General features: G+C 35.5%; 1 protein-coding gene across 3 annotated transcripts in view; it reads left to right on the top strand.

Moving 5' to 3' along the window:
* LOC105490456 (collagen type IV alpha 5 chain) overlaps positions 1-25,486 on the top strand; it is a 271,513-nt gene that overhangs the window by 164,334 nt on the left and 81,693 nt on the right. For all 3 annotated transcript variants that reach the window (XR_011618460.1, XM_011756104.3, XM_024795626.2), the window contains 8 exons: positions 404-572; positions 3,062-3,154; positions 3,560-3,664; positions 4,641-4,738; positions 9,357-9,507; positions 17,676-17,789; positions 23,040-23,207; positions 24,764-24,853. Coding sequence is in view for 2 of the 3 variants with exons in the window: in XM_011756104.3 (XP_011754406.2) it covers positions 404-572; positions 3,062-3,154; positions 3,560-3,664; positions 4,641-4,738; positions 9,357-9,507; positions 17,676-17,789; positions 23,040-23,207; positions 24,764-24,853 (988 nt within the window). In the remaining variant the exon portion in view is untranslated. The remainder of the gene's footprint in view (positions 1-403; positions 573-3,061; positions 3,155-3,559; positions 3,665-4,640; positions 4,739-9,356; positions 9,508-17,675; positions 17,790-23,039; positions 23,208-24,763; positions 24,854-25,486) is intronic.

The raw sequence follows: 25,486 nt of genomic DNA, 5'->3' as shown, positions 1-25,486 counted from the left end.
AATGTGCCACAGAACTGAAAGATTTAACATAAATGAACAATCTTATTTTGTACATAGCACACAGCCCAGGATATTTAGGTAGGAAGTGATATTTTATAATGTTATCTAGACTATAACCCTTCTGACTTACTCTAAAATGTAAGCTGCATAAAGCCAGAGTTTTTTTGTATTTTTGGTTTTCTGTTGTATGACCAGCACTTGACACATAGTAGGAGCCCAAAAATATTTGTTGGAGGAATGAGTAAGTGGAATGATCACATATACCATCCCATAATACCACTCATTTGTATAGCTTTTAAGAAGAACTATTTATGGCTATAGCCTTTCCCCAGTTGTATTCAGTACCAACCTACAGATAGTTGTTGTATCTATATGTTTCTGTATTAAACTTTTCCCTTTTTAGGGTGGAATTACTTTTAAGGGTGAAAGAGGTCCCCCTGGGAACCCAGGTTTACCAGGCCTCCCAGGGAATATAGGGCCTATGGGTCCTCCTGGTTTTGGCCCTCCAGGCCCAGTAGGTGAAAAAGGCATACAAGGTGTGGCAGGAAATCCAGGCCAGCCAGGAATACCAGGTAAGTCTACTGTGTTTTGTGTTAAATTTGGTGCTTAAAAACAGAAATTTATTTACTCATGGCCTCCTTTCCCAAGAAGTGTGATTCCCTGGCCATTTATATTTGAACTCTTCAGAGCATCTTAGCAAGGGATCACAATGTTTTTTGTAAGGGGATTTCTCTTTAAATCTTCTCTGACTGTTTCATTGTTACTGTTAATTTTGTTCTTTTAAGTACATGATACATAATGCAAAGTTTAATAAATAATTATAGCAGAAACACACGGGTAACTACCACACACATCAAAAAATATAATGTTACCAGCATCCTAGAAACCCCTAACCTTCTCTCCCTGTCATTTCCTAATCACAAGTCCCTTCTTCCTCTACTGTCTTGACTTTTACATAATTTTCTTCCATTACCCCTCTATTTTGTGACCTCTGTATGCATTTTTAAACAGAGTATTTTAATTTTGTTTCTTTTTGAACTTCATGTTAAAGGAATCATAGGGTAAGTGTTTTCTATATTAACTTTTTGTGTGGCTATATATAGTATGTTAATTTTTATTGCTATATAGTATTTCATTATACGTATGTTTGTGTGTGTGTGTGCGTGTGTGTGTGTGTGTTTTACAGTTGATTGATCCATTCTATTGCTAATGGTCAATTGGGTTATTTACAGTTTGGATCTATTATGAATAATGCTTCTGTGTACAGTCATATAGATAGATAGGTAGATAGATAGATCCCTATATCTCTTTGTGTTCATGTGCTCACACTTCTCTAGGGCAAGAGTTGGCAAACTACAGAACTACAGTCCATGGACCACATCCAGCCTACCACCTGTTATAAATAAAAGTTTTATGTGAACACTTCCCCAACCATTCACCTTTGTCTGTGGTTGTTTTTGCACTACAACTGAAGAGTTGAGTAGTTGCTACAGAGACCGTATGGTCCACAAAGCCTAAAGTATTTACTCCGGTCCTTTACACAAAATGCTTACCAATACCTGGGCTAGGTTATGTGTTTAAGATTAGCATTTTCAAAGCATAGGATAAGTGCATCTTCCACTTGAGTGGATAATTACAAACTATATCCAGACCAATTGTACCAATTTTTAACTACCACAAGCAGTGTTGAACATTTTATGTTGATTTACATCCTTGGAAACATTTTGTATTGTCAGACTTTTACCTTTTTGCCAATCTGTTGAGTGTGATATTTTGCATTTCTCTGATTATATTAAAGTTTAGCACCTTTTCATGTGTTTATTGGTCATTTGAATTTGCTTTTGTGAAATGCCTAATCAAGTACTTTGACCAATTTTATATTGGATTTTTTTTATTGATTTAGAAGAGTTATTTATATATTCTGTGTATTAGTTCTTAGTTACCTATGTATTTTGTGAAAAGAAATCTTTACCTATTGTGGCTTGCTATTTTTACTCTGTATGGTGTCTTCAATGAGCAGAAAACAACTTTTACATCATCAAAATTATCAATCTTTTCTCTCATGGTTAGTGCTTTTTGTGTCATGTTTAGGAAATCTTTTTTTTTTTTCTTGAGCCCATTTCAAGTTCATGTTTCCATTAATAAGAAGTAGATACACTTGAACTTTGCACGTGTAAAACCTAAATGTACCTATTAGCCAAAAGAAGTATTTTCCTTGTTTACTACAGTTTGATTTTTAATGCTCTTTTGGCCTACATTTTAAAAATACTTACATAGATAACACCCTGTTTTAGGGTTTTCTAAAATGGACAGATGGGTATGATAGATAGATAGATAGATAGATAAACAGATAGATAGATAAGAGGTGATTTATTATGGGAATTGACTTACATGATTATGGAGGCTGGGAAGTCCCACAGTAGGTCACCTGTAAGTTGAAGAACTAGGGAAGCCAGTAGCTTGGCTCAGTCCTAGTCTGAATGCCTGAGAACCTGAGTGGCTGCTAGTGCAAGTCCCAGAATCTGAAAGCCAGAGAACCCGTAGTTGTGATGTCCAAGGGTAGGAGAGGATGGGTGTACCAGTTTCAAAAGAGAGAGAGCAGTGAATTCACCTTTTTTTCTGCCTTTTTTGTTGTATCCGGTCCCTCAGCTGATTGGATGGTACCCACACACATTGGGTGAGGGTCGATCATCCTTATTCATTTCACTGATTCAAATGTCAGTTTCTTTTGGAAACAGCCTCACAGACATAACTAGAAATAATGCTTTACCAGCTATATCAGTATCTCTTAATCTAGCCATGTTGAAACCTAAAATTAACCATTATACATCTTGAATCATGGAAGTCCTTAAGGCTGTCATATCCTTTTTCTTTTTGAAATTCTATCCTTCTGTTTTATATCTTTCTTGAATATATAGTGGAAGATTGTTTTTCTTGTGAATTTTTGTTAGTTTACATTTTCAAAACATTACTGATAGTTTTCTTTTTTGTTTTTAATTAAAAAGAGACCTTTAGTCGAGTAAATACTTCTCATTTACCACTGATTTACTCTTGCTTTCAGGTCCTAAAGGGGATCCAGGTCAGACTATAACCCAGCCAGGGAAGCCTGGCTTGCCTGGTAACCCAGGCAGAGATGGTGAAGTAGGTCTTCCAGGTATGTGAGGAATTTATTTCAAAGTATCTTCAACACTGATGGCTTTTTTTTTTTTTTTTTTTTTTTGACAGAGTTTTGCTCTGTCACCCATGCTGGAGTATAATGGGGTGATCTCGGCTTGCTGCAGCAACCTCCAACTCCTGGGTTCAAGCAATTCTCCCTGCCTCAGCCTCCCGAGTGGCTGGGATTACAGGCGCCCACCACCACACCCAGTTAATTTTTGTATTTTTAGTAGAGACGGAGTTTCTCCATGTTGGCCAGGCTGGTATCGAACTCCTGACCTCAGGTGACCCACCTGCCTCGGCCTCCCAAAGTGCTGGGATTATAGGCATGAGCCACTGCACCCAGCCCTGGCGGCTTCTTTCTTTGAACGTTTTCCTTTCCATAACTGCTCTTTCTCCATAGGTGACCCTGGACTCCCAGGGCAACCAGGCTTGCCAGGGATACCTGGTAGCAAAGGAGAACCAGGTATCCCTGGAATTGGGCTTCCTGGACCACCTGGTCCCAAAGGTATGTTGGAATGGGCAGCAGGCAGGGTAGCTTAGAAGATTAGCATGATGTTATTCTTTGATAAAATTCATTCAACAAATAAAATATATTAATTGTACCTTTTTTCTCTGTGCTATAAAGAATGTAAATAAAAAATCTTAGTGTATTTTCATTGTAAGTTCGTTCATTATCTTTATCTAAAACAGTCCAGACAGGAAAATATCTACATTTTAGATATGCAAAAGTGATATATAAGCTTAGAAATTACAGGAATTGTCTTTTGTGTTCACCATAGTATTCTCAGGGTTTAGAACAGTTCTTAACACATAGTGTGCACTTGTTATTTATTGAGTTAATGGATTTTTTAAACAGAAAACAGACTTATTGCACATGTATAGCCAAGTAATATTTTATGCTAAATAATATTTTCTTGATTTATTGAAATTTTTTAGGGCTTATGCTTCAGTTCTGCTTTATTCCTCACAGAATTTATTCTCACAAATGGCAAGAGGACACAGTGGTCTGAGGACAGTTCTTAAATATATCTTTACTCATTTATACAAAATGCTTTCAAAAGTTATCGGGTTTGATTTTATGTGTATATGTATCTATAATATCTGCAGTTAGTTTTAGTCCATTTCCAAAATTATATGGTAGGCCCTTTGTCATACTGCATCCAGATATAAGCAGAAGAAAAGTTCTTGGGCATTTTTGTGTGGAATTCATTCCTTACAATTTAGTTCTATCTTATTATATAATAGCCCTCATTTTCTTCAGAAAAGCATATGTTCCACATACATTAGCTCTATGTGAAAATAAAAGGAATGTAAGGTGATTGAGGGATTGTAAGGCTTAATCTTAGGTAGTAGAATGTCATTGTGCTTTTAACATCTTACTGTTGTCACTAAGCATGATTAGAATGTGGCTTTGGGAATTTGAATATCTTTCTTAAAGTGTCTTTCCTTTGGTGGTTAAAAAATGACTTACCATTTTACAGGCTTTCCTGGAATTCCAGGACCTCCAGGAGCACCTGGGACACCTGGAAGAATTGGTCTAGAAGGCCCTCCTGGGCCACCTGGCTTTCCAGGACCAAAGGTCTGGGACATTTTTATTTAATCCTTCTCATTTTCTTATCTTTCCCACCTTCCTTATTTCTAGCTCTCTATTTTGACTCAGATATCATCCCAAGTCCCAAGTCTTTACTATAAATATTTAGATAAAATAACTTATTATATTTCCATTTAAAAAATATTTAACCCCAAATCATGTTTAATAGTCCAAGAGGTCACATTTGGAGAAAAAAAAAAAAACAAATTTCTGTACCTATTTTTGAGTGCCCAGTTCTTTAATTAGAGAATATAGGCATACCTTGGAGATATTGCAGATTTAGTTCCAGACCACCACAATAAAGTGAATATCAAAATAAAGTGCATCACACAATTTTTTTTGTTTCCCAGTACATATAAAGGTTATGTTTACACTATACTGTAGTTTTTAAAGTGTGCAGTAGCATTAGGTCTAAAAAAATAGGCATACCTTAATTAAAAATACTTTATTGCTAAAAAATTTTAGCAATCATCTAAGCTTGCAGCAAGTCATAATCTTTATGCTGGGGGAGGGTTTTGACTCAGTATTGATGGCTGCCCACTGATCAGGGTGATGGTTGCTGAAGGCTGGGGTGGCTGTGACAATTTTTTTTTTCCATTAAAATACAATCTATTTTGTTGAAAACAGACAATTAGTTTTTTTTTTTTTTTTTTTTTTTGCCTGCCATGCTGTTTTATTTTATTTTATTTTTTTAAATTATACTTTAAGTTCTAGGGTACATGTGCACAATGTGCAGGTTTGTTACATAGGTATACATGTGCCATGTTGGTGTGTTGCACCCCTTAACTCATCATTTACATTAGGTATATCTCCTAATGCTATCCCTTCCCCCTCCCCGCTCCTCACAATAGGCCCCGGTGTGTGATGTTCCCCTTCCTGTGTCCAAGTCTTCTCATTGTTCAATTCCCACCTATGAGTGAGAACATGCGGTGTTTGGTTTTCTGTTCTTGTGATAGTTTGCTGAGAATGATGGTATCCAGCTGCATCCATGTCCCTACAAAGGACATGAACTCATCCTTTTTTATGGCTGCATAGTATTCCATGGTTTATATGTGCCACATTTTCTTAATCCAGTCTGTCACTGATGGACATTTGGGTTGATTCCAAGTCTTTGCTATTGTGAATAATGCTGCAATAAACATATGTGTGCATGTGTCTTTATAGCAGCATGATTTATAATCCCTTGGGTATACCCAGTAATGGGATGGCTGGGTCAAATGGTATTTCTAGTTCTAGATCCTTGAGGAATCGCCACACTGCCTTCCCCAATGGTTGAACTAGTTTACAGTCCCACCAACAGTGTTCCTATTTCTCCACATCCTCTCCAAGGCTGTGGCAATTTTTAAAAATAAGACAACAATGAAGTTTGCCACATCAGTTGACTCTTCCTTTAAGAAAAGATTTCTCTGCAGCATACGGTGCTGTTTGATAGTATTTTACCCACAGTAGAACCTCTTTCAGAATTGCAATCAGTCTTGTCAAACCCTGCTGCTGCTTTATCAACTAAGTTTATATAATATTCCAAGTCCTTCAGTGTCATTTCAACACTGTTCCCAGCATCTTCACCAGGGGTAGATTCCATCTCTAGAAATCACTTTTGCTCATAAGAGGCAACTGCTCATCTGTTCTACTTTTATTATAAGATTGCAGCAATTCATTCATATCTTCAGGCTCTACTTCTAATTCTTGTTCTCTTGCTACTTCCACCACCTTTGCAGTTACTTCCTCCATTGAAGTCTTGAAACCCTCAAAGTCATCTGTGAGAGTTAGAATTAATGTCTTCCAAACTCCTGTTAATATTGATGTTTTGACCACTTCTTGTGAATCCTGAATATTCTTCATGACATCTAGCATGAAATTCTTTTCAGAAGGTTTTCAATTTGTTTTGCCAGATCCATAAGAAGAATCACTATTTATGACAGCTATACATTACACAATGTATTTCTTAAATAATAAGACTTGAAAATTAAAATTACTCTTTGATCCATGGGCTGCAGAATGGGTATGGTGTTAGCAGGCATGAAAAGAACATTAATCTCTTTGCACATCACCATCAGAGCTCTTGGGTGATTAGGTGCATTGTAAATGAGCAGTAGAATTTTGAAAGGAATCTTTTCTTCTGAGGAGTAGGTCTCAATAGTGGGCTTAAAATATCCAGTACACTATGCTGTAAATACATCTGCTGTCATCCAGGCTTTATTGTTCCATTTATAGAGCACAGGCAGAGTAGATATACCATAATTCGTAGGGCCCTAGAATTTTTTTTTTTTTAATTTATTTATTATTATTATACTTTAAGTTGTAGGGTACATGTGCATAACGTGCAGGTTTGTTACATATGTATACTTGTGCCATGTTGGTGTGCTGCACCCATCAACTTGTCATTTACATCAGTTATAACTCCCAATGCAATCCCTCCCCCCTCCCCCCTCCCCATGACAGGCCCCTGTGTGTGATTGGTACATGAGCATTGGTTTCAACTTAAAGTCACCAGCTGCATTAGTCCCTAAAAATAGAGTCAGCCTGCCCTTTGAAACTTTGAAACCAGTAATTTACTTATCTTCTCTAGCTATGAAAGTCCTATGAGCATTTTATTCCAATAGAAGGCAGTTTCATCAACATAGAAAATCTGTTGTTTAGTGTAGTCACTTTCATCAATGATCTTAGCTAGATCTTCTGGATAACTTGCTGTAGCTTCTATGTCAACACTTGCTGCTTCACCTTGCACTTTTATGATGTGGAGACAGCTTCTACCCTTAAACCTCACAAACCAACTTCTGCTAGCTTCCAACTATTCTTCTGCAGCTTCTTCACCTCTAGTCTTCAGATAATTGAAGTTGGGGCCTTGCTCTGGATTAGGTTTTTGCTTAAGGGAATGTTATAGCTGGTATGATCTTCTGTCCAGATCACTCAAACTTTCTCCATATCAGCAATAGGGCTGTTTTACTTTCTTCTCATTCGTGTGTTCACTGGAGTAGCACTTTTAATTTCCTTAAAGAACTTTTCCTTCACATTCACAACTTGGCTAACTGTTTAGTGCAAGAGACCTAGCCTTCAACCTACCTTAGCTTTTGATATGCCTTCCTCACTAAGCTTAATTATTTCCAGCTTTTTATTTAAAGTGAGAGATGTGTGACTTTCTTTCAGTTGAACACTTAGAGGCCATTGTTGTGTTATTAATTGGCTTAATTTCAATATTGTTATGTCTCAAGGAATAGAAAGACCTGTGGAGAGGGAGAGAGATGTGGGGGAAATGGCTGATCAGTGTAGCAGTCAGATATTTACAACATTTTTTTATTAAGTTCGCCATCTTATACAGGCACAGTTTATGGTATCCTAAAACAATTATAATGGTAACATCAGTGATCACATATCACCATAACAGATATAATAACAATTTAAAAGTTTGTAATATTGTGACAATTACCAAAATGTGACACAGAGACAAAAAGTGAGCACATACTATTGGAAAAATTGCACTGATAGACCTGCTCAATGTAGGGTTGCCACATACCTTCAATTTGTAAAAAATGCAATGTCTGCGCAGCACAACAAAACGACACACAAGGTATGCCTGTACGATGGTCAGCTCCCTCTGTGCATCTCTATAGAGTCATCATCCCATGTCACCTCTGTTCATGCCTGTGTGATGATTGGTTGAAATGGTGTTGAATATCATTTCCAGACGTTCCTATACTGTTGCCCTCTGTCCCAATTCCATTACAGATACATAATGCAAATCACTACAATTGACTTAGTAATACTACTAATAAATAATACTGTTTGAGTTACTTTTCACTCCTTTTATTATTTCTTATCTAATGTTAAGCTTTCCTCAGTCAACCTTCAGCAAACTGCTGTGGTATGTAATTATTGTGACTATTCCTATATATTTTATCTGTGCGTAATTGATTTAAACCTCCTGTGTTTTGTAATTATTACTTATTTTTCATGTGAAAAACAGTTAACCATGACACCAGTTCTCCTGAGAAAACCACTTCTCTATTGGTTGGTTCTTTTTATTATGAACATTTTCAAATGAAAATAAAAGTAAAATGAATAATACAAAGAGCTTTCATATATCCATCACCCAGATTCAAAATTATTATGATTTTATAACATTTGCTTCATCTATTCCTTTTTACTTTGCTCAAATATTTTAGCCAAATCTCAACACAGTATCATTTCACTTATAAATGCATCAGCATTCATCTCTAAATAAATTGACATTTTATACAAAAACCACAATGTTGTTATTGTACTTAGTAAAATTAAAAATAATTGTTTAGTATTATCTAATACTCAGCCTATAATCATATTTCCCTACAAGGATAGTCTGTTCTTTAATCTCATGCTCTCTCAGTTTTTTTTTTTTATCCTGAATCCAGTCCAAATCATCTAATTTGTTTTACTAAACCCTGTTTCCCATCCTTCCATATGTTTTCTCCAACATACCAATTACTTTTGGTTTAATTATCTTCTCCTCTCCCCCCGTGGAAAGAAAAGTACTGTCTTGTATTTTTGGCATTGAATTCTCTGTGGTAAACAATAAGGACCAGAAAAGTCACGGGAGTTTTTGTTGTGTTTTGTCATCTATATGCTCAAGGGTGAACCAGGATTTGCATTACCTGGGCCACCTGGGCCACCAGGACTTCCAGGTTTCAAAGGAACACTTGGTCCAAAAGGTGATCGTGGTTTCCCAGGACCTCCAGGTCCTCCAGGACGCACTGGCATAGATGGGCTCCCTGGACCAAAAGGTATGAAGGCTGTCACTGCATCTTAATTTGCTTTTAACTTTTATAGAAATTGACACCTTTGGGAAAATTTATGGGTGATAAGCCCAATTAACTGGAAACCCCATGCTACCATTCTGTTACTGCTACACATTTTTTTCAATCCTTCATTGATTATTTTTGTCTTTTATTTTATTGAATAGATAATAAAATCATGGCCGGGCGCGGTGGCTCACGCCTGTAATCCCAGCACTTTGGGAGGCCAAGATGGGTGGATCACCTGAGGTCTGGAGTTCAAGACCTTCCTGGCCAACATGGTGAAACCCTGTCTCTACCAAAAATATAAAAATTAGCCAGGCGTGGTGGCACATGTCTGAAATCCCAGCTATTTGGGAGGCTGAGGCAGGAGAATCACTTGAACTTGAAAGGCAAAGGTTGCAGTGAGCCACTCCAGCCTGGGCAACAGAGTGAGACTTCGTCTCAAAAAAAAAAAAAAAAAATACAATCATATATGTTATAAAGTAACACTGAGAAGTCTTCCTTCCAACCCATCTTCATCCACTTTGTTCCTTTCCATCCTCTTATGTAACTATTTTTTATTTTCCTTTCTTCCCCCCGCCCCCACCCTGAGACGGAGTCTTGCTCTGTCTCCCAGGCTGGAGTGCAGTGGCGCGATCTTGTCTCACTGCAACCTCCGCCTCCCAGGTTCAAGCAACTCTCCTACCTCAGTCTCCCGAGTAGCTAGGATTACAGATGCATGCCACCAGGCCTGGCTAATTTTTGTATTTTTAGTAGCGATGGGGTTTCACCATGTTGGCAAGGCTGGTCTTGAACTCCTGACCTCGTGATCTACCCGCCTCTGCCTCCCAAAGTGCTGGGATCCTTCCCGTGTTTCTTACATAAATACTAGCCAATAATTTTTTTTTTTTTATTTTCTCTGTTCTTAAAGGAGAAAATATTATCTTTTGGCTTTATTTGCGCTTTACTTATTTTCCTTTATCAATAGAGATCTTGACTTTTTGAAAATAGGTACCTAGTGTTAAATTGCATGGATATACCATAGTTCATCCCAGTTGCTAGTTGCTAAACTGGATTTTTGCCAATCATTTATTACAAATAATGTCATAGTGAATAATCTTCCAGGCATATTATTTCAGATGTGTTCAGGTATAATAGTAAAATAAAGTGATAAAAAAAGATTTTCTGAATTAAAGGGTAAATGCATCTCTGAATATTGTCAGATTCCTCTCAATTTGCACCATTTTACACTCCCACCTACAATGTATGAGTGTGTTTCCCCACAGCCTTGATAAGTGAGTATGCTGACAAACTCTTGGATTTTTGCTAACCTGATGAAGTAAGTAGGTTTCTAAGTATATTTTTAAACATTTTATTGCGAAAAAGTTTTAAGTACTGCAAAAAATAATAGTACAGTTAACAGCTGTATATCTACCACCCAGATTCTACAATGAACCTTTTATCTCCCTGCCAACGTTTTATTTTTAAAAATTTCAAAAATAACAAAGTAGATGGAACTTTATTGGGACTACTATATACCCATCACTGATATTTTATTATCAACATTTTACTTTGTGTGCTGTGTCACATATCTATCCATCCCTGTCTCCATCCATTCATCTATTTTTGATGCATTTCAAAATAAATTACAACAGCTATATACTTCTCTCTAAATACTTCAGCATGCATAACATAACTAACATTCCATAGCTGTATATTACTTTTCTTTTGATATATAATTCACATTAAATGAGATGCACAAATCTTAAGGGTACATTTCCTGGATTTTGACAAATGCATACACTTGTATAACACAAATCCTTATCAAGATGTTGTTTTAGAAATTTTCCTTATGCCCCTTTCCAGGCACTCCCTCTCCCATCATCCACAGTGGCAACTATACTGTTGATTTTTTCATCATAAGTTAGTTTGCCTGTTCTAGAACTCCTTATAAATGGAATCATATGGTATGTACTTTCTTTCTAAGGCTTCTTTCGCTCAGCATGTTTTTGAGATCCATCCATGTTGTCATGTTTATCAGTAATTCTTTTCTTTCAATGAAATCATTGAGTATTTTATTATGTGACTGTATCATGGATACCTGGGTTGTGTCAAGTTTTTGGCTCCTACGAGTGAAGCTGTTAAAGACATTTTTTACAATTCTTTTTTATGGATATGTGATTTCATTTTGCTTCAATAAACAACTACGAGCAGATTTGTTGGATCATAAGTGGATGCTTAGTTGTATTAGAAACTACTAGACCTTTTTCCAAAATGGTGATACCATTTTAAATTTACACCAAAGTGGTTTAAAAATTTCCATTGTTCCACATTTTCTCAAATTTTAAACCCAAAGTGGTTTAAAAATTTCCATTGTTCCACATTTTCTCAAATTTTGGAATGTTGGTAGGTGTGTAAATAATCATATTGTGATTTTATTTTACATTTCCCTGATGACTAATGATGTCGAGTTCTTTTCTTATGTACTTGTGAGCTATTTACATGTTCAAATATTTTGTCCATTTTGAAAAATGGTTTGTTTCTCACTTTATTATTAAGTTGTAAGTGTTATTTATGTATCCTGCATACTGGCACTTTCCTAGATATATGTTTATGAGCATTTTAGCCCTGGCTGGCTGACCTGTTCATTTCCTTAGTGTATTTTGATGAATAAAAGTTTTAATTTTATTGAAGTTTCATTTATCAATTTTTTCTTATATGATTATAATTTTCTGTGTCTTGTCTAAGAAACATTTGCCTGCCCCAAAGTTGCCAAGGTATTCTGTGTTTTATTTTATAAGCTTTATTGTTTTAGTTTCTATGTTTAAAACTATTACACATGTCAAATAATTTTTGTTCAGCATCATTTGTTTAAAATAACCCCCTCTCTATTGGATTACTTTGGGATCTGTGTCAGATCAAATAATAATATATGTGTTGGTCTATTTCTGTGCTGTTAATCCTGTTTTATTTATTTATTTTGCTATCCTTAAGCCAGTACCACACTGTTTATATTATTGTAGCTTTATAGCAAGACTTGAAGTCAGGTAATGTAACCCACCAACTTTGTTCTTAAAAAAAAACCCACACATTTCTTTGGCTATATTAGATCCTTTGCCTTTACTCTCAGAGTGGTTTAAATTTGTATGTATCTTACTGTGAGTGAGACTTGCCATCCTTTTATGTGTTAAGGGCCATAGTTTTTTTTTCTTGTTAACTGCCAATATCCTTTACCCACTTCTCTGTTGTTTCTTCTACTCCCTTGATTTTGAGTTATCTAGTAATGAGAAGGAATAGAACTAGTAAAGCTGACTTGGATTTTTTTTTTCCTTTCTGATTTGCAAGAAACCTGATTTCCCTGGTCAATGTTTTGGCTCCTAGTGAATAATCTGAACAGGGCCATGCTTCTGGAACATGTTGGATTGATTTCTATTAAAGCAGTAAGACAGCCCAATCCAATTTTAACAAGGCTAGATTGTATTCTGCCAGCAAAAGCCCCAGACTAGCCCAATACAAACTCTTCTTAGATAAGCTCTTAAAAAAATACCTTTCTGTTTTTGACTAAACAATTCAGGCCAGCTGTAAGCTGTAACACTCAAAGTTACAAGTTGTGTTTCCCACCAGTTATCTCCCATGGCTGTAGACCTGTAACAACAAAAATTACAGATAAAGATATTCGAAATGATATGTGGCAAACAGTCTTCCTGTGGAAGTTACCCACTCACTATATTTTGTCTATATATGTTCTTGAGACACAGTGGTAGTGGTAGTGAAGAAATGCATTGAAGGTTATTTAAACATGAATTTAACAGGTATTTGCCTAATCTTTGGAAGGAAATTAAGATATGGCATTCCCATATCCTCACAGGAGTAATTCTCAGTTATTAAAACCTGAGTACAGTTCTTTAGAGGCTAGAAGAATAAGTGTTTGGGATATTCTGCCATGTAACTCCTTCATTCTTCAGACATTTATTATGTTCTATGCCAGGTAATACCTGAATCACTAGAAACTGAAATGCATAGTTTCTGATCTTGAAGATCTCAGGGATTGCTCTCTACTGTGAGAAAATCTAGGTGGCATCACCATGAAAGTGATTATCTCAATGGGAACTTCTATGAATATGTGTCACTAATATTTTGGATCAGTAGACTACACTCAAAACTCAGCAAGCAGATCACAATAAAAGTTCACCTACCAAACACACACCAATGACTGGGTATTAAAACTCAGTTACTAAACTGTAGGAAAGGTTGATGCAACACTTTCAAAACAATGTAGTGACCAATAATAAATTAATAAGGCTAATACTCATCATGATACATCTATACGAGGAAGAAAATGTGCTTAAGGTTGAACATTGGAATCACATTATGCAAAAGAGAAAAAAAGATGATTTTGGAAGCATTCATTTTACCTCATATATTACTTTTGTTCAGGGCCTTACCTAAGGTGCCTGGAGAGGTTTTATATAGACGGTGACAGTTGAATTTAGTCTTAAGGGAAAGGTGTTCCAGGCAGCAGGAATAACATCCAAAGGTATTATTGTGACAAATATTGTGTGCTTGGAAATGTGGAAAGAGATACAAAAGTATATAATTTATGATAACAACAAATCTTTATAAGTAAATGTGACAAACAACTGCATGCCCATAAATTTGACAACTTAGATTAAATAGACTAATTTCCTGAAAGATATAAATTGTTGAAGCTCACTAAAAAAGAAATAGGTAATCCAGGAATGTATTTTATAAAAAATTGAGTTGTAGTTAAAAACCCACCAACAAAGAAAACTACAAATCCAGATGGCATCGTTGGTAAATTCTAACAAACATTTAAAGAAGCAATAACACCAATTCTACACAATCTCTTCCCAAAAATCGAAGTGGAGGGATCACTTTCCAACCATTACATGAGGCCAGCATTATTTTGATATCAAAGCCAGGCAAAGACATATGAGAAAAGAAAGCTGGGCTGGGTGCGGTGGCTCACACCTGTAATCCCAGCGCTTTGGGAGGCCGAGGCGGGTGGATCACGAAGTCAGGATATCGAGACCATCCTGGCTAACACAGTGAAATCCCGTCTCTACTAAAAATACAAAAAATTAGCCGGGCGTGGTGGTGGGTGCCTACAGTTACTCAGGAAGCTGAGGCAGGAGAATAGCGTGAACCCGGGAGGCGGAGCTTGCAGTGAGCCGAGATTGCGCCACCGCACTCCAGGCTGGGCCACAGAGCGAGACTCCGTCTCAAAAAAAAAAAAAAGAAAGAAAGAAAGCTGTAGACCATTATCTCTCATGAACATATACGTAAAAATCAAGTAAGAAAGCTGTAGACCAATATCTCTCATGAACATAGACGTAAGAATCAAGTAAGGATTATCCTTAGAATACAGGCTGGTTCGACATCTTAAAAATCAATGTAATTTGCTATATCAACAGAGTAAAGAAAAAAAACTATATTACAATCTCAATAAATCCTGAAAATTATTTGATAAGTTTCAATATTCATTCCTGGAAAAATAGTCTCAGAAAATTAGGAATAAAAGGGAACTTCCTTAGCATGATAAAGACATTTGCAAAATCTTGATCCATTATGTTTAGTGGCATACAGATTGGAAAGCAAGAAAAAAACTCTCTATATTCATAGATGACATGATTTTATACTTAGAAAATCCTAATAAATCTACAAAAATTACTAGAACTAAAAGGTGAATTTAGTAGGATCATAGGGCCAAGCAAATATATAAAAAATAAACTATGTTTTTATATACTATCAGTGAACAACTAGAAATAAAAATCAAACAAAAACAGTATAATTTACAATAGCATCAAATGACATGAAGTGCTTAGGTATGTATAGGTCTAACAAAAATGTGCAGGCTTTGTATGTGGAAAATTATAAAACAATGTTGACAGAAATAAGATACCTAAATAAATGGAATGGTATATTGTGTTCATGGATAATGTTAAGATATCAATTTTCTCCAAATAAATCCATAGATTGAAAATATTCTCAAGGAGAGCACACAATTTTTCTTCTAAAATTTATATGGTAAAACAAATGACCTAGAATAGCCAAAACAATTTTGAGAAAGAAGTACAAAGTTGGACAATTTATAGTACCTGATGTTACGACTTAAAATAAAGCTACAATAGTTAAAATAGTGTGGTATATGTGAAATACAGAAAAATAGATCATTGTAACATAATAGAGAGTCTAGAAATACACCCACATATTTAATTTTTGACAAAGTTGCTAAGGCAATTTCAACAGAAAGATAAGTCTTTTCAACAAATGCCGATAAAACATAAAGCAATTGGACATCCATATGCAAAAAAACAAACAAACAAACAAACATAACAAACATCTACCTGCACTTCGTACCTTGCACAAAATTTAGCTCCCCATGGATCACAGACCTAAATGCAAAACCTAACATTATCAAACTTGTAGAACAGAAGCAGGCAAACTTTTTCTGCAAAGAGCTAGAGAGTAAATATTTTAGTCTTTATGGACTACATTTATGGTCTCTGTCACATATTCTTTTTTTAACAACCCTCTAAAAGTGTAAAAACCATTCTTAGCATGTCGGCAGCACAAAAAGAGGCCTATAGGTCATATTTAGCCCATGGGAAGTACTTTGTCATCCCTTGTTTTAGATGAAAAAACATAAGAGAAAACTCTGTGATCAGATGTTAGGCAAAAACTTGTTAGAATACCAAAAAGACAATTCATAAAAGAAAAATGGGATATATTGGACTTTATTAAAATTAACTGTATTTTCATATCATATATCTGAAAAAGGACTTATAACCATATTATATAATGAACTCTCAATAAGGAAACAAACAGCCGAATTTTAAAATATAGTTGGAAAAATGAGCAAACAATTTGAGTAGATACCTCACCAAAGAAGACACCTGAATGGCAAATAAGCACATGTAAAGATGCTGAGTATAATTTATCATCTGGGAAATGCAAGTTAAAACCACATTGAGATACCACTTCATAAATATTAGAATTGGCCTTTTTTCAAAAAGGATAACTGACAAAAACTGCTGCTAAGGATGCAAAGTAACTCGAACTCTCATACATTGCTAGTCAATATGCAAAATGGTGCAGCCACTTTGAAAAACAGTTCGACAATTTCTTATATAGTTAAACATTGTCTTTGCACATGACACAACAATTTTACTCCCATAAAAAATGTGAAGCTTCACATAGAAACCTGTAGAACAGTGTTAACAGCAGCTTAGTGCATAATCACCAATAATTGTAAACACCCCAAATGTACCTCAAATGGCAAAAAGATTAACAAAATGTGCATATTCATCTGATAGACTAATACCCAGCAGCAAAAAGCAACTACTGATACACATAATAACATGGATGAATCTCAAATGCATTGTATTAATTGAAAGAAGACATATTCAAAAGGCTACATACTATTTGATTGCATTTGTATGACATTCTGGGAAAGAAAAATCTGTGAGACATAAAATAGATCAGTGGTTGCCAGGTAATTGGGATGTGGGGATGAGCTGACCACAGCACACAGGGGCTTTTTTGGGTTTACGAAAATGTTCTATGTCTTGATTTTAGTGGTGGTTATATGACTATATACCTTTGTGAAAACTCATCAAAGTGTACACTAAAAAGGCGGAATTTTAGTACATGTAAAAATTGTTTAAAGTGAGAGTGACAGAGGGACAGTCAGAAGATGGAGAGATGGACAGTGAAGTTTCTAATGTCAAAGAGATGTTTTACTAATGATGGGAGAAGCTTGAACATGTTTATAAGCCATGGCCCTGAGTTAGTAAAAAGGAAAATGTTGAAGGTTATCTATCTTAAAATATAGGTAACTTGAAAATATATTTTAAACTTATGAATATATAACTGTCCACAATGAGTTACAAGTAGAAGGAATATGTGGTTTGTAATCTTTTGTACTTTTTTGTGAAGTTGATTTAAGTATTGAAGTAGTGATCAGCGTATGTTAAAATATAAGGTTGTAACTATTAATGAATTCCCTGTCCTCTGCTCTGGATACTTATGTGTACTTTTCTTGCTGAATGAATGCCCAATTTTTCAAGATTCTTGCTTAATATGATATGGTTCCCAAGGACTAGTGACTCAGGTGTTGCTTTTAATATTTAAACTGTATTTGTTTCTTAAAGGTGATGTTGGACCAAATGGACAACCTGGACCAATGGGACCTCCTGGGCTGCCAGGAATAGGTGTTCAGGGACCACCAGGACCACCAGGGATTCCTGGGCCAATAGGTCAACCTGGTAAGATTAGAGTAAATGTGCATTTTGTAGCACTCATAATATATACATTGGTTAGCTCACCAATAAAGTGAAACCTACAAAACGGTCTTCCAGAAACAGCGCTTGAGAAGCAATGTATCTATGTGTATGATTTTATAAAAGTGGAAAAGTACAGGACACAGCATAAAAGCTACTTTAATCCCTGATGTTTGCCCTCTGAGTTCATCTAAAATTGATGATTTCCAATAATGCAATTGCAGTGTGTTATTATTGATATGTAATTGTTGAGCTAGACATAGTCTTGGAAGCAGAGGCCTAGAAACTTCTTGTGCTGATCATTTCAGATCTGAGTAGCTGTGCAGCATTAATAGACCCTTGTGGAACCTCTTAACATTTCTTAGCACATGAGAACTAGAATTAGAGTTCTGCAAAACTTTCTGTAAAAATATGTTTTAGGCGTTCTCATTTTATTTTTTTTCAATAAGTAACTTGAGATTTTTTCCCTTTTTGCCCCCAAAATAGCAATCATCTTGCAATTCATCAGCACTCCAAATCTTTACTTTTAATATTTTATATTGGATACTCAAAAAGGTCCTTTGTCAACACGTAACCTAATGGGTTTGCCTCTATAGATAGGAAATCATATGGTTCCTCTAAGTTTGTGTGAAAGCATATTGAGTTTCTGGATTCTGAGCTGTCTGGTGATGTGAATTCTCATTATCTTAATCTAGGTAGGTACAGTAAAGGCCACCTTGGGGCCATCATTATGTTATTGCAAAGCACCATAATAATTTATGAAATTAAAACAAATATGAAATATTTAATTGTTCCTTAATTCACATGAATACATCTGAAGCCTTAAATACAGAGTTCAGATGTGCATACACTTATTTGAAGCAATGGCTATATATTTCCTGACCTTAAATGACAGTAGATATTTTGTCATTATTCTAAAAATTTAGAAACTCGGGTTAACAATATAAAAAGCCTATAAATGTTACTTTCATTTATGTACTATTTTACAGTTGATTACATGGCACATTATACCCTTTTATGTTCCCTGACATGTCACTACTGATTTAAAACTAACAAAACTTAGAGTGTTGCTTTGAACCAGGCTGTTACAAAATAGCTGCTTTATCAGTTATGGAAAAAACATTCTGTCCAACTAGCATAGCAGAGGGATCTTCAGGAAAAAGCACTTATTTTTAGGTTTGGCTACTAAAGGTTTGACCTGCTGTTTTTTGTTTGTTTGTTTGTTTGTTTGTTTGTTTTCTTTTGAGACAGAGTTTCACTCTTGTTGCCCAGGCTGGAGTGCAATGGTGCGATCTCAGCTCACTACAACCTCCACCTCCCGGGCTCAAACAATTCTCCTGACTCAGCCTCCCGAGTAGCCAGGATTACATGCATGCACCACCACGCCCGACTAATTTTTGTATTTTTAGTAGAGACAGGATTTCACCATGTTGACCAGGCTGGTCTCGAACACCTGATCTCGGGTGATTTGCCCATCTCGGCCTCCCAAAGTGCTGGGATTACAAGTGTGAGCCACTGCGCCCAGCCCCTGCTGTTTCACAGAGGTGGATAAAATGAACTTATCACTTCTAATACGGTGTTTTGTCATTTGTTTCAGTTCCAAAAAGTGCATGAGCCTTTAGAAGCATTTTGAATTCTTAAGTCACAGCTGAGTAAGAATAAAAAGAGGAACACCATTAATATGAATCTAAACAAAATACAAATATGTTAACACGTGTCACACTTTTTCAGATTTACCAGATACTCTGTAATGTTTTATTAATCTAATGTTCTCTCTCTATCCTTCTGTTATATCATATATCTGACAAAGGACTTATAACCAGATATAAATATAATATATAGATAAATATAGATATAAATATGAATATAGATATAAATATAATATAGATATAGATATATTGATTTATAAAGTATAAATAGGATGGGCAGGAAGAAAAGTAATAATGCTGAATTTAACTTCATCTATTTGTGAATATATGTATAGCCATAGAATTAAAGATATTAATATGGTTCAACAAATAAATGAAATTAACAGGAACTAGCATGAAAATTTATTGAATTCACTCTTAATATAGAAATGTTCTCAAATCACAGTACTTTTCATTTTACTATGAGATGGACCACATTTCATATTTATACAAGGCACATATACTCACTTTTTAAGTAAATTTTACTTATATCACCAAAGTAGAATATTATCTTAGTTCATTTAAAAAAATCCTGATTTATGTCCATAAATCTCAATAATAAGGTAATCAGAAAGATTATTACTTATATCTTGACAAACCTACTTATGTTTCATAGCTGAAATTCTAACTATCAATGTTTTTGTAATAAGCTTATTTAATATACTTGTATTTCAATTTGCAATAGGAAAAATGCAAAATATTATATACTTTTATCTCTCTATTGTAGAATGTTTGCATTATGCTTTTCAGGCTTTCCTTTGGACTCCAGTTTTCTATTATTTAATTAAGCTTTTACTATTTGCCTTTCTCTTTTCCAAACCAGGCTATACAATTTAACACGTTTATAAGTTAAGGTCCCCTTGAATATCAATTTTGCATTCCATAGCAGAGAAATAAAAGAAAAATTGCCAAAGGACTAGAAACAAAATATTTTTCATCTCATGACCTACTAACCCAGGCAGAAATGGAGGTTGTTGATTCTTGTTATTTTCTTTGGCCATTACCTACACAATTACTGTCTTACTGAATTTTTTTAGAGATCGGTTAAATATACTCTATTTCATGTTCACAGATCATATCATAACCAGAATCAAACGTGTTATAGTGCCTGTCCAGTCTCAGGACAAAGCGTATGGCTAAATCAGCTAAGGAGGAAAAAAAAAATTCATCACCACTAATGTGAATCAAAACAACAACAGCAAAACCCTAGGAATTGTTTATGAATTATTCATGTCATTTTCATAGATGAAGGAGAAAATAGTTTTCTAACAGTTTAAGAGGCTACAAAACCCTTGGGTAGGGGGAGGGAGTGTGTATGTGTATGTATGGAAAGTTCTCACGCATAATACGTGTTTTTGAAATTTTCCTTTTTTAATAAACTGGTTCCATTTGGCTGCCAATAAATTTAGAACATCAATATATCCCTATATCACATCTGTAGACATATCCATATAATTCTTGTTATTGTGGGGAAATTTAGCAGAACTTTGGGATTTATATTGACTTCTTCATCCTGCATCTTACCAGGATGTGTATTCCTGACAGTATTCATGGAAAAATCCATGCTACGGAAGGAAGTATAGTATAATGTCTGCTATTACTACTACTAATGATAACAATGAAGAAAGAAATCCTTGCCTAGTGCATGCAAGCTGTTTTTCCATAATCATAGGCTAGTAATTATTGATTTATCTATACCCAACTTGTTGTAGTATAAAATTAAATTAATTTTTAAATTTGAACTAAACTTTAGGAGCTTAAATTCCAAAATGATTATTTAAATCATTAAGTCAGAGATAAACAATTGAAAAGCTGACCTTTACCAAAAGGTAATACTTTTGTGAATGTAAATATTTTATTGGCATTATTGGCAAATGCATTTCATTTATAGAATATGCTATATGAACATCTAAGCAAATGCCTCAAATAAGTTTTTTCACTCATTTCTAATATAAGATAACAGTGAATCAATGTCTAATAACTTCTGTTTGTAGAGTTTTATGTTCTAATCTTTAAATGCTTAGTTGTTTTTCCCCTAACCTAACGAATCTTTTTGCAACTTACTTCTGCTTGGGGGCTCAACTTGCTGCTGAACTGTAATTCCCTGCCTCTTGAACATCAGGTCTACCAGGTACTGTAGTTCTTCCTCAAAAGCCATATCTTAAAGTAAAGCTTTAAACATGGAAAACAAACATTTGTCCAGATTTAAGTCTTTGGTTTATTTTCCTTATTTTATAGAACTGCTCTCTTGGAACATGTTTCAAAAGATAAATTATTTATATTGAAAACCCAGCTATTAAAAATCTTTGTGAGCTATAATATAACAATAGATAATGATCCATATAAAGCTATAATCGTGTTCACTGTTAGGCATCATATCATCTTTCACAAATATATCAAATCTCTCATTTTTATAGTCTTTTGCTATAAAATGGCAGCATTGGAACCATCGCTACTTTGCCAACTGAGTGTAATTCTCTAATCTTCAAAGTGGATTTTGTCAGTTTAGGGCCATGCTGAAATATGACATAAAACAGATCTTAAAACCCTAGCATCTTACTCTCTACAAAAATAATCACCAGTGAGTCTTCAACAATAAATTTAGGTCTTATTGTTGAAAGGACACTTGGAGTGATCATCTGGCTCAACCCCTAGTTTCCAACTGGTTATGGCATAATCCCCATTTAGCAGATGAGGATCAATGTTAAGTGACTCATGTAAGTTGCACAGCTGGTAGGCTTTGGAGTGTGAACTTAATTCTTTTCCCATAAACACATTCTTTTTTAACCACCTTGCTTTTTGGGGAGAATCAACCTTACAGAAACTTACTAAGGTTAAATATTTTTTGCTGTGTCATTTTTTTTTCTGTAAAGTCTTGGTTGGAGAAACAAAAGATGACAAAAAATACTAATAGTAATGTATTATTAATGTATTTTTAAAACGATGTGGAAAACAAAGGTAAAATATGATTTAAAAGTTCAATTTAAGTGACTTATTCAGTAATCAATAATTTTGGGCGCTCATAGAAATGTGTACTAATAATTTATAATACATTAGAGCAATGCAAATTTAAGTGTGGTCAATAGACCAGTGTCGTCGAATAACTGTTATCAGTCTGCAATAGGATTAATATAAACATTGAGAACAAGCATTTAGAAATTTTTATAGCAATTTGATAGTGTAATTGTATCTGTTGAATATAATAACTAAAAAGGTAGGCTTTTATTTTGCATCTTTGGCTTTTTATTTCAGTTTTAGTAATTTTTATTGTATTTTATAAAAATATTAGTCCGTGATTAACTAGGAATTAAGAAAAGATTGGCCTTTCGCCAGAAATAATTTGAGAAGCACTGTCTTAGAGCAATCTGCTTGAAAATCCTAAAGCTTGATTGTTCAGTTATTTTGTGTGCATGATGTCAAAAGTATCTCTAACTCACTCTTAGGTCTGTTATACACAGGGTTCTATCACTTGTTTACTAGAAATGTAACCAAATACATCTTTTAAAACTACTTCAGTACTGATTAATATTGATATTGTATTAACTAGGTTTACATGGAATACCAGGAGAGAAGGGGGATCCAGGACCTCCTGGACTTGATGTTCCAGGACCCCCAGGTGAAAGAGGCAGTCCAGGGATCCCTGGAGCACCTGGTTCTATAGGACCTCCAGGATCACCAGGGCTTCCAGGAAAAGCAGGTGCCTCTGGATTTCCAGGTAATTTGTTTAAAGTTTTCTCTGATTTGGATTAAGGAAATTAAAACTAATACGACTCTGGCAGATAATTCCCATGTTACACTTTTCTAGATTGATGTGATCCCTTAAGGAAGAGTATTAAATATCTATGACTGCAGGAAGCTCACTTTGCTATTTTCACTGCACATTTTCCTCTGTGAGAGTTCCAGTTATAGATTACTGTATAACAAACAACCCCAAAAGTTAATGGTTTTAACCAACCTTTTAATTTTGCTGAAGATTTTGCAGCTCTAGAATTAAGGGATGACTTGATTGGGTCATTTATCTCTAACCCACATGGCCCCAGCTGGAGAGTTTGGGGCTGAAAGGTCTACTTCTAAGATGGCACTTCTCTGACATCTGGGTGTTCATTAGCTCACATGTCATCTCATCATCCATGGTACCTCTTCACATGGCTTAGGCTCCTCACATTATGGTAGTATAAGGCTGGTTGCTCCCCTTCCATGGCAGCTGGCTTCCAACAGAGAGAATTTCACAAGAGAAAGTGAGTGTTTCAGAAACTACAGGTAGAAGCGGCAAGATTTCTTTTCTTTCGCTCTCTCTCTTTCTCCCATTCTTTCTTTTTCTCTTTCTTTCTTTCCTTTCTTTCTCTTTCTTTCTTCCTTCCTTCTTTCCTTCTCTTTCTTTCTTTCCTTTCTTTCTTTTTTCTTTCTTTCTTTCTTTCTCTTTCTTTCTTTCTCTCTCTCCCTTCACTTCTTTTCTTTCTTTCTTTTTCTTTTTCTTTCTTTCTTTCTCTCTTTCTTTCTTTCTCTTTCCTTTCTTTCTTTCTTTTTCCTTTCTTTCTTTCTTTTTCTTTCTTTCTTTCTTTCCTTTTTCTCTTTTCTTCTTTCTTTCCTCTCTTTCTTTCTCTCCTTCCTTCCTTCCTTCTTTCTTTTTTTTTTTTTTGAGACAGGGTCTCACTCTGTCACCCAGACTGGAGTGCAGTGGGACATGATCACAGCTCACTGCAGCCTCAAACCCCTGGGCTCAAGCCATCTTCTTGCCTCAGTAGGAAGTAGTCCGAAGTAGCTGGGACTACAGGCACATACCACCACACCCAACTATTTTTTTTTTTTTCTTTGTAGTAATGGAGTCTCATTATGTTGCCCAGGCTGCCCTCAAACTCCTGGCCTCGAGCAATCCTCCGAACTCAACCTCCCAAAGTGCTAGGATTATAGGCATGAGCCACCGTGACTGGCCTGCAAGACTTCTTTTAATCTAGGCTTGGGAGTCACACAATGTCATTTAGAAAAGTGTGAGGTACAGAATCAACCCTAGTTCCAAGTGAGGGGTTTATACTAGATTGCATATACTGGGACATATGGTTCACGGGGGAGCCATCTTTAGAGATTAGCTACCAGAGTGAGTCTCCTTATTCATGAGTATCAGCAGTAGTAGGCACGAAGGTCAAAAAGTCTAAAACTTAACAGTGCCTTATCTCCAACCCTCAACAGTTTTCTAGTTGACATCTTAAAACTTACTTTTTATGTTCCCTCAGTCAAAGAAAGGCAAACATTACTTATTGATATTCTTCAAAGGTACCAAAGGTGAAATGGGTATGATGGGACCTCCAGGCCCACCAGGACCTTTGGGAATTCCTGGCAGGAGTGGTGTACCTGGTCTTAAAGGTAATAATCAGGGTTTGCTGCCAGATGTATGTGAGAGGGAAAATTAAACATAGCTATATGTCAGTACAGAATATTTTTGTTGACTGTTTTAAAATGATCAATGCTTACTTGTGTTTCTATGTAACATGGCATTTAAATAGGTCTTGTTTTCAATTTGGTTGCATGCTTAGTTTGGATACCATGATACATGGTAAATGCTTAGCTCAAAATAACAAAATATAAGGATTAAACATTAATTTTTGTTGTTGTTGTTGTTGAGATGGAGTCTTGCTCTGTCGCCCAGGCTAGAGTGCAATGGTGTGATCTCAGCTCACTCCAAATTCCACTTCCCGGGTTCACACTATTCTCCTGCCTCAGCCTCCCCAGTAGCTGGGACTACAGGTGCCTGCTACCACGCCCGGCTAATTTTTTTTTTTTTTTTTTTTTGTATTTTTGATAGAGACGGGTTTTCACCATGTTAGCAAAGATGGTCTCGATCTCCTGACCTTGTGATCCGCCCTCCTTGGCCTCCCAAAATGCTGGGATTACAGGCATGAGCCACCGTGCCCAGCCAGATTAAGCATTAATTTTTTATATTCAGCCTCTATCGTTGTCAAGGAGTTCCAGAAGGAGGGATTGTTATCTGAGTGTAAA

Source organism: Macaca nemestrina, chromosome X (genome assembly GCF_043159975.1).
Source record: "Macaca nemestrina isolate mMacNem1 chromosome X, mMacNem.hap1, whole genome shotgun sequence".
NCBI classification, from domain to species: Eukaryota; Metazoa; Chordata; class Mammalia; order Primates; family Cercopithecidae; genus Macaca; species Macaca nemestrina.
Note: the sequence above shows the minus strand (reverse complement) of the source record. Positions and strands in the feature narration are given on the sequence as shown.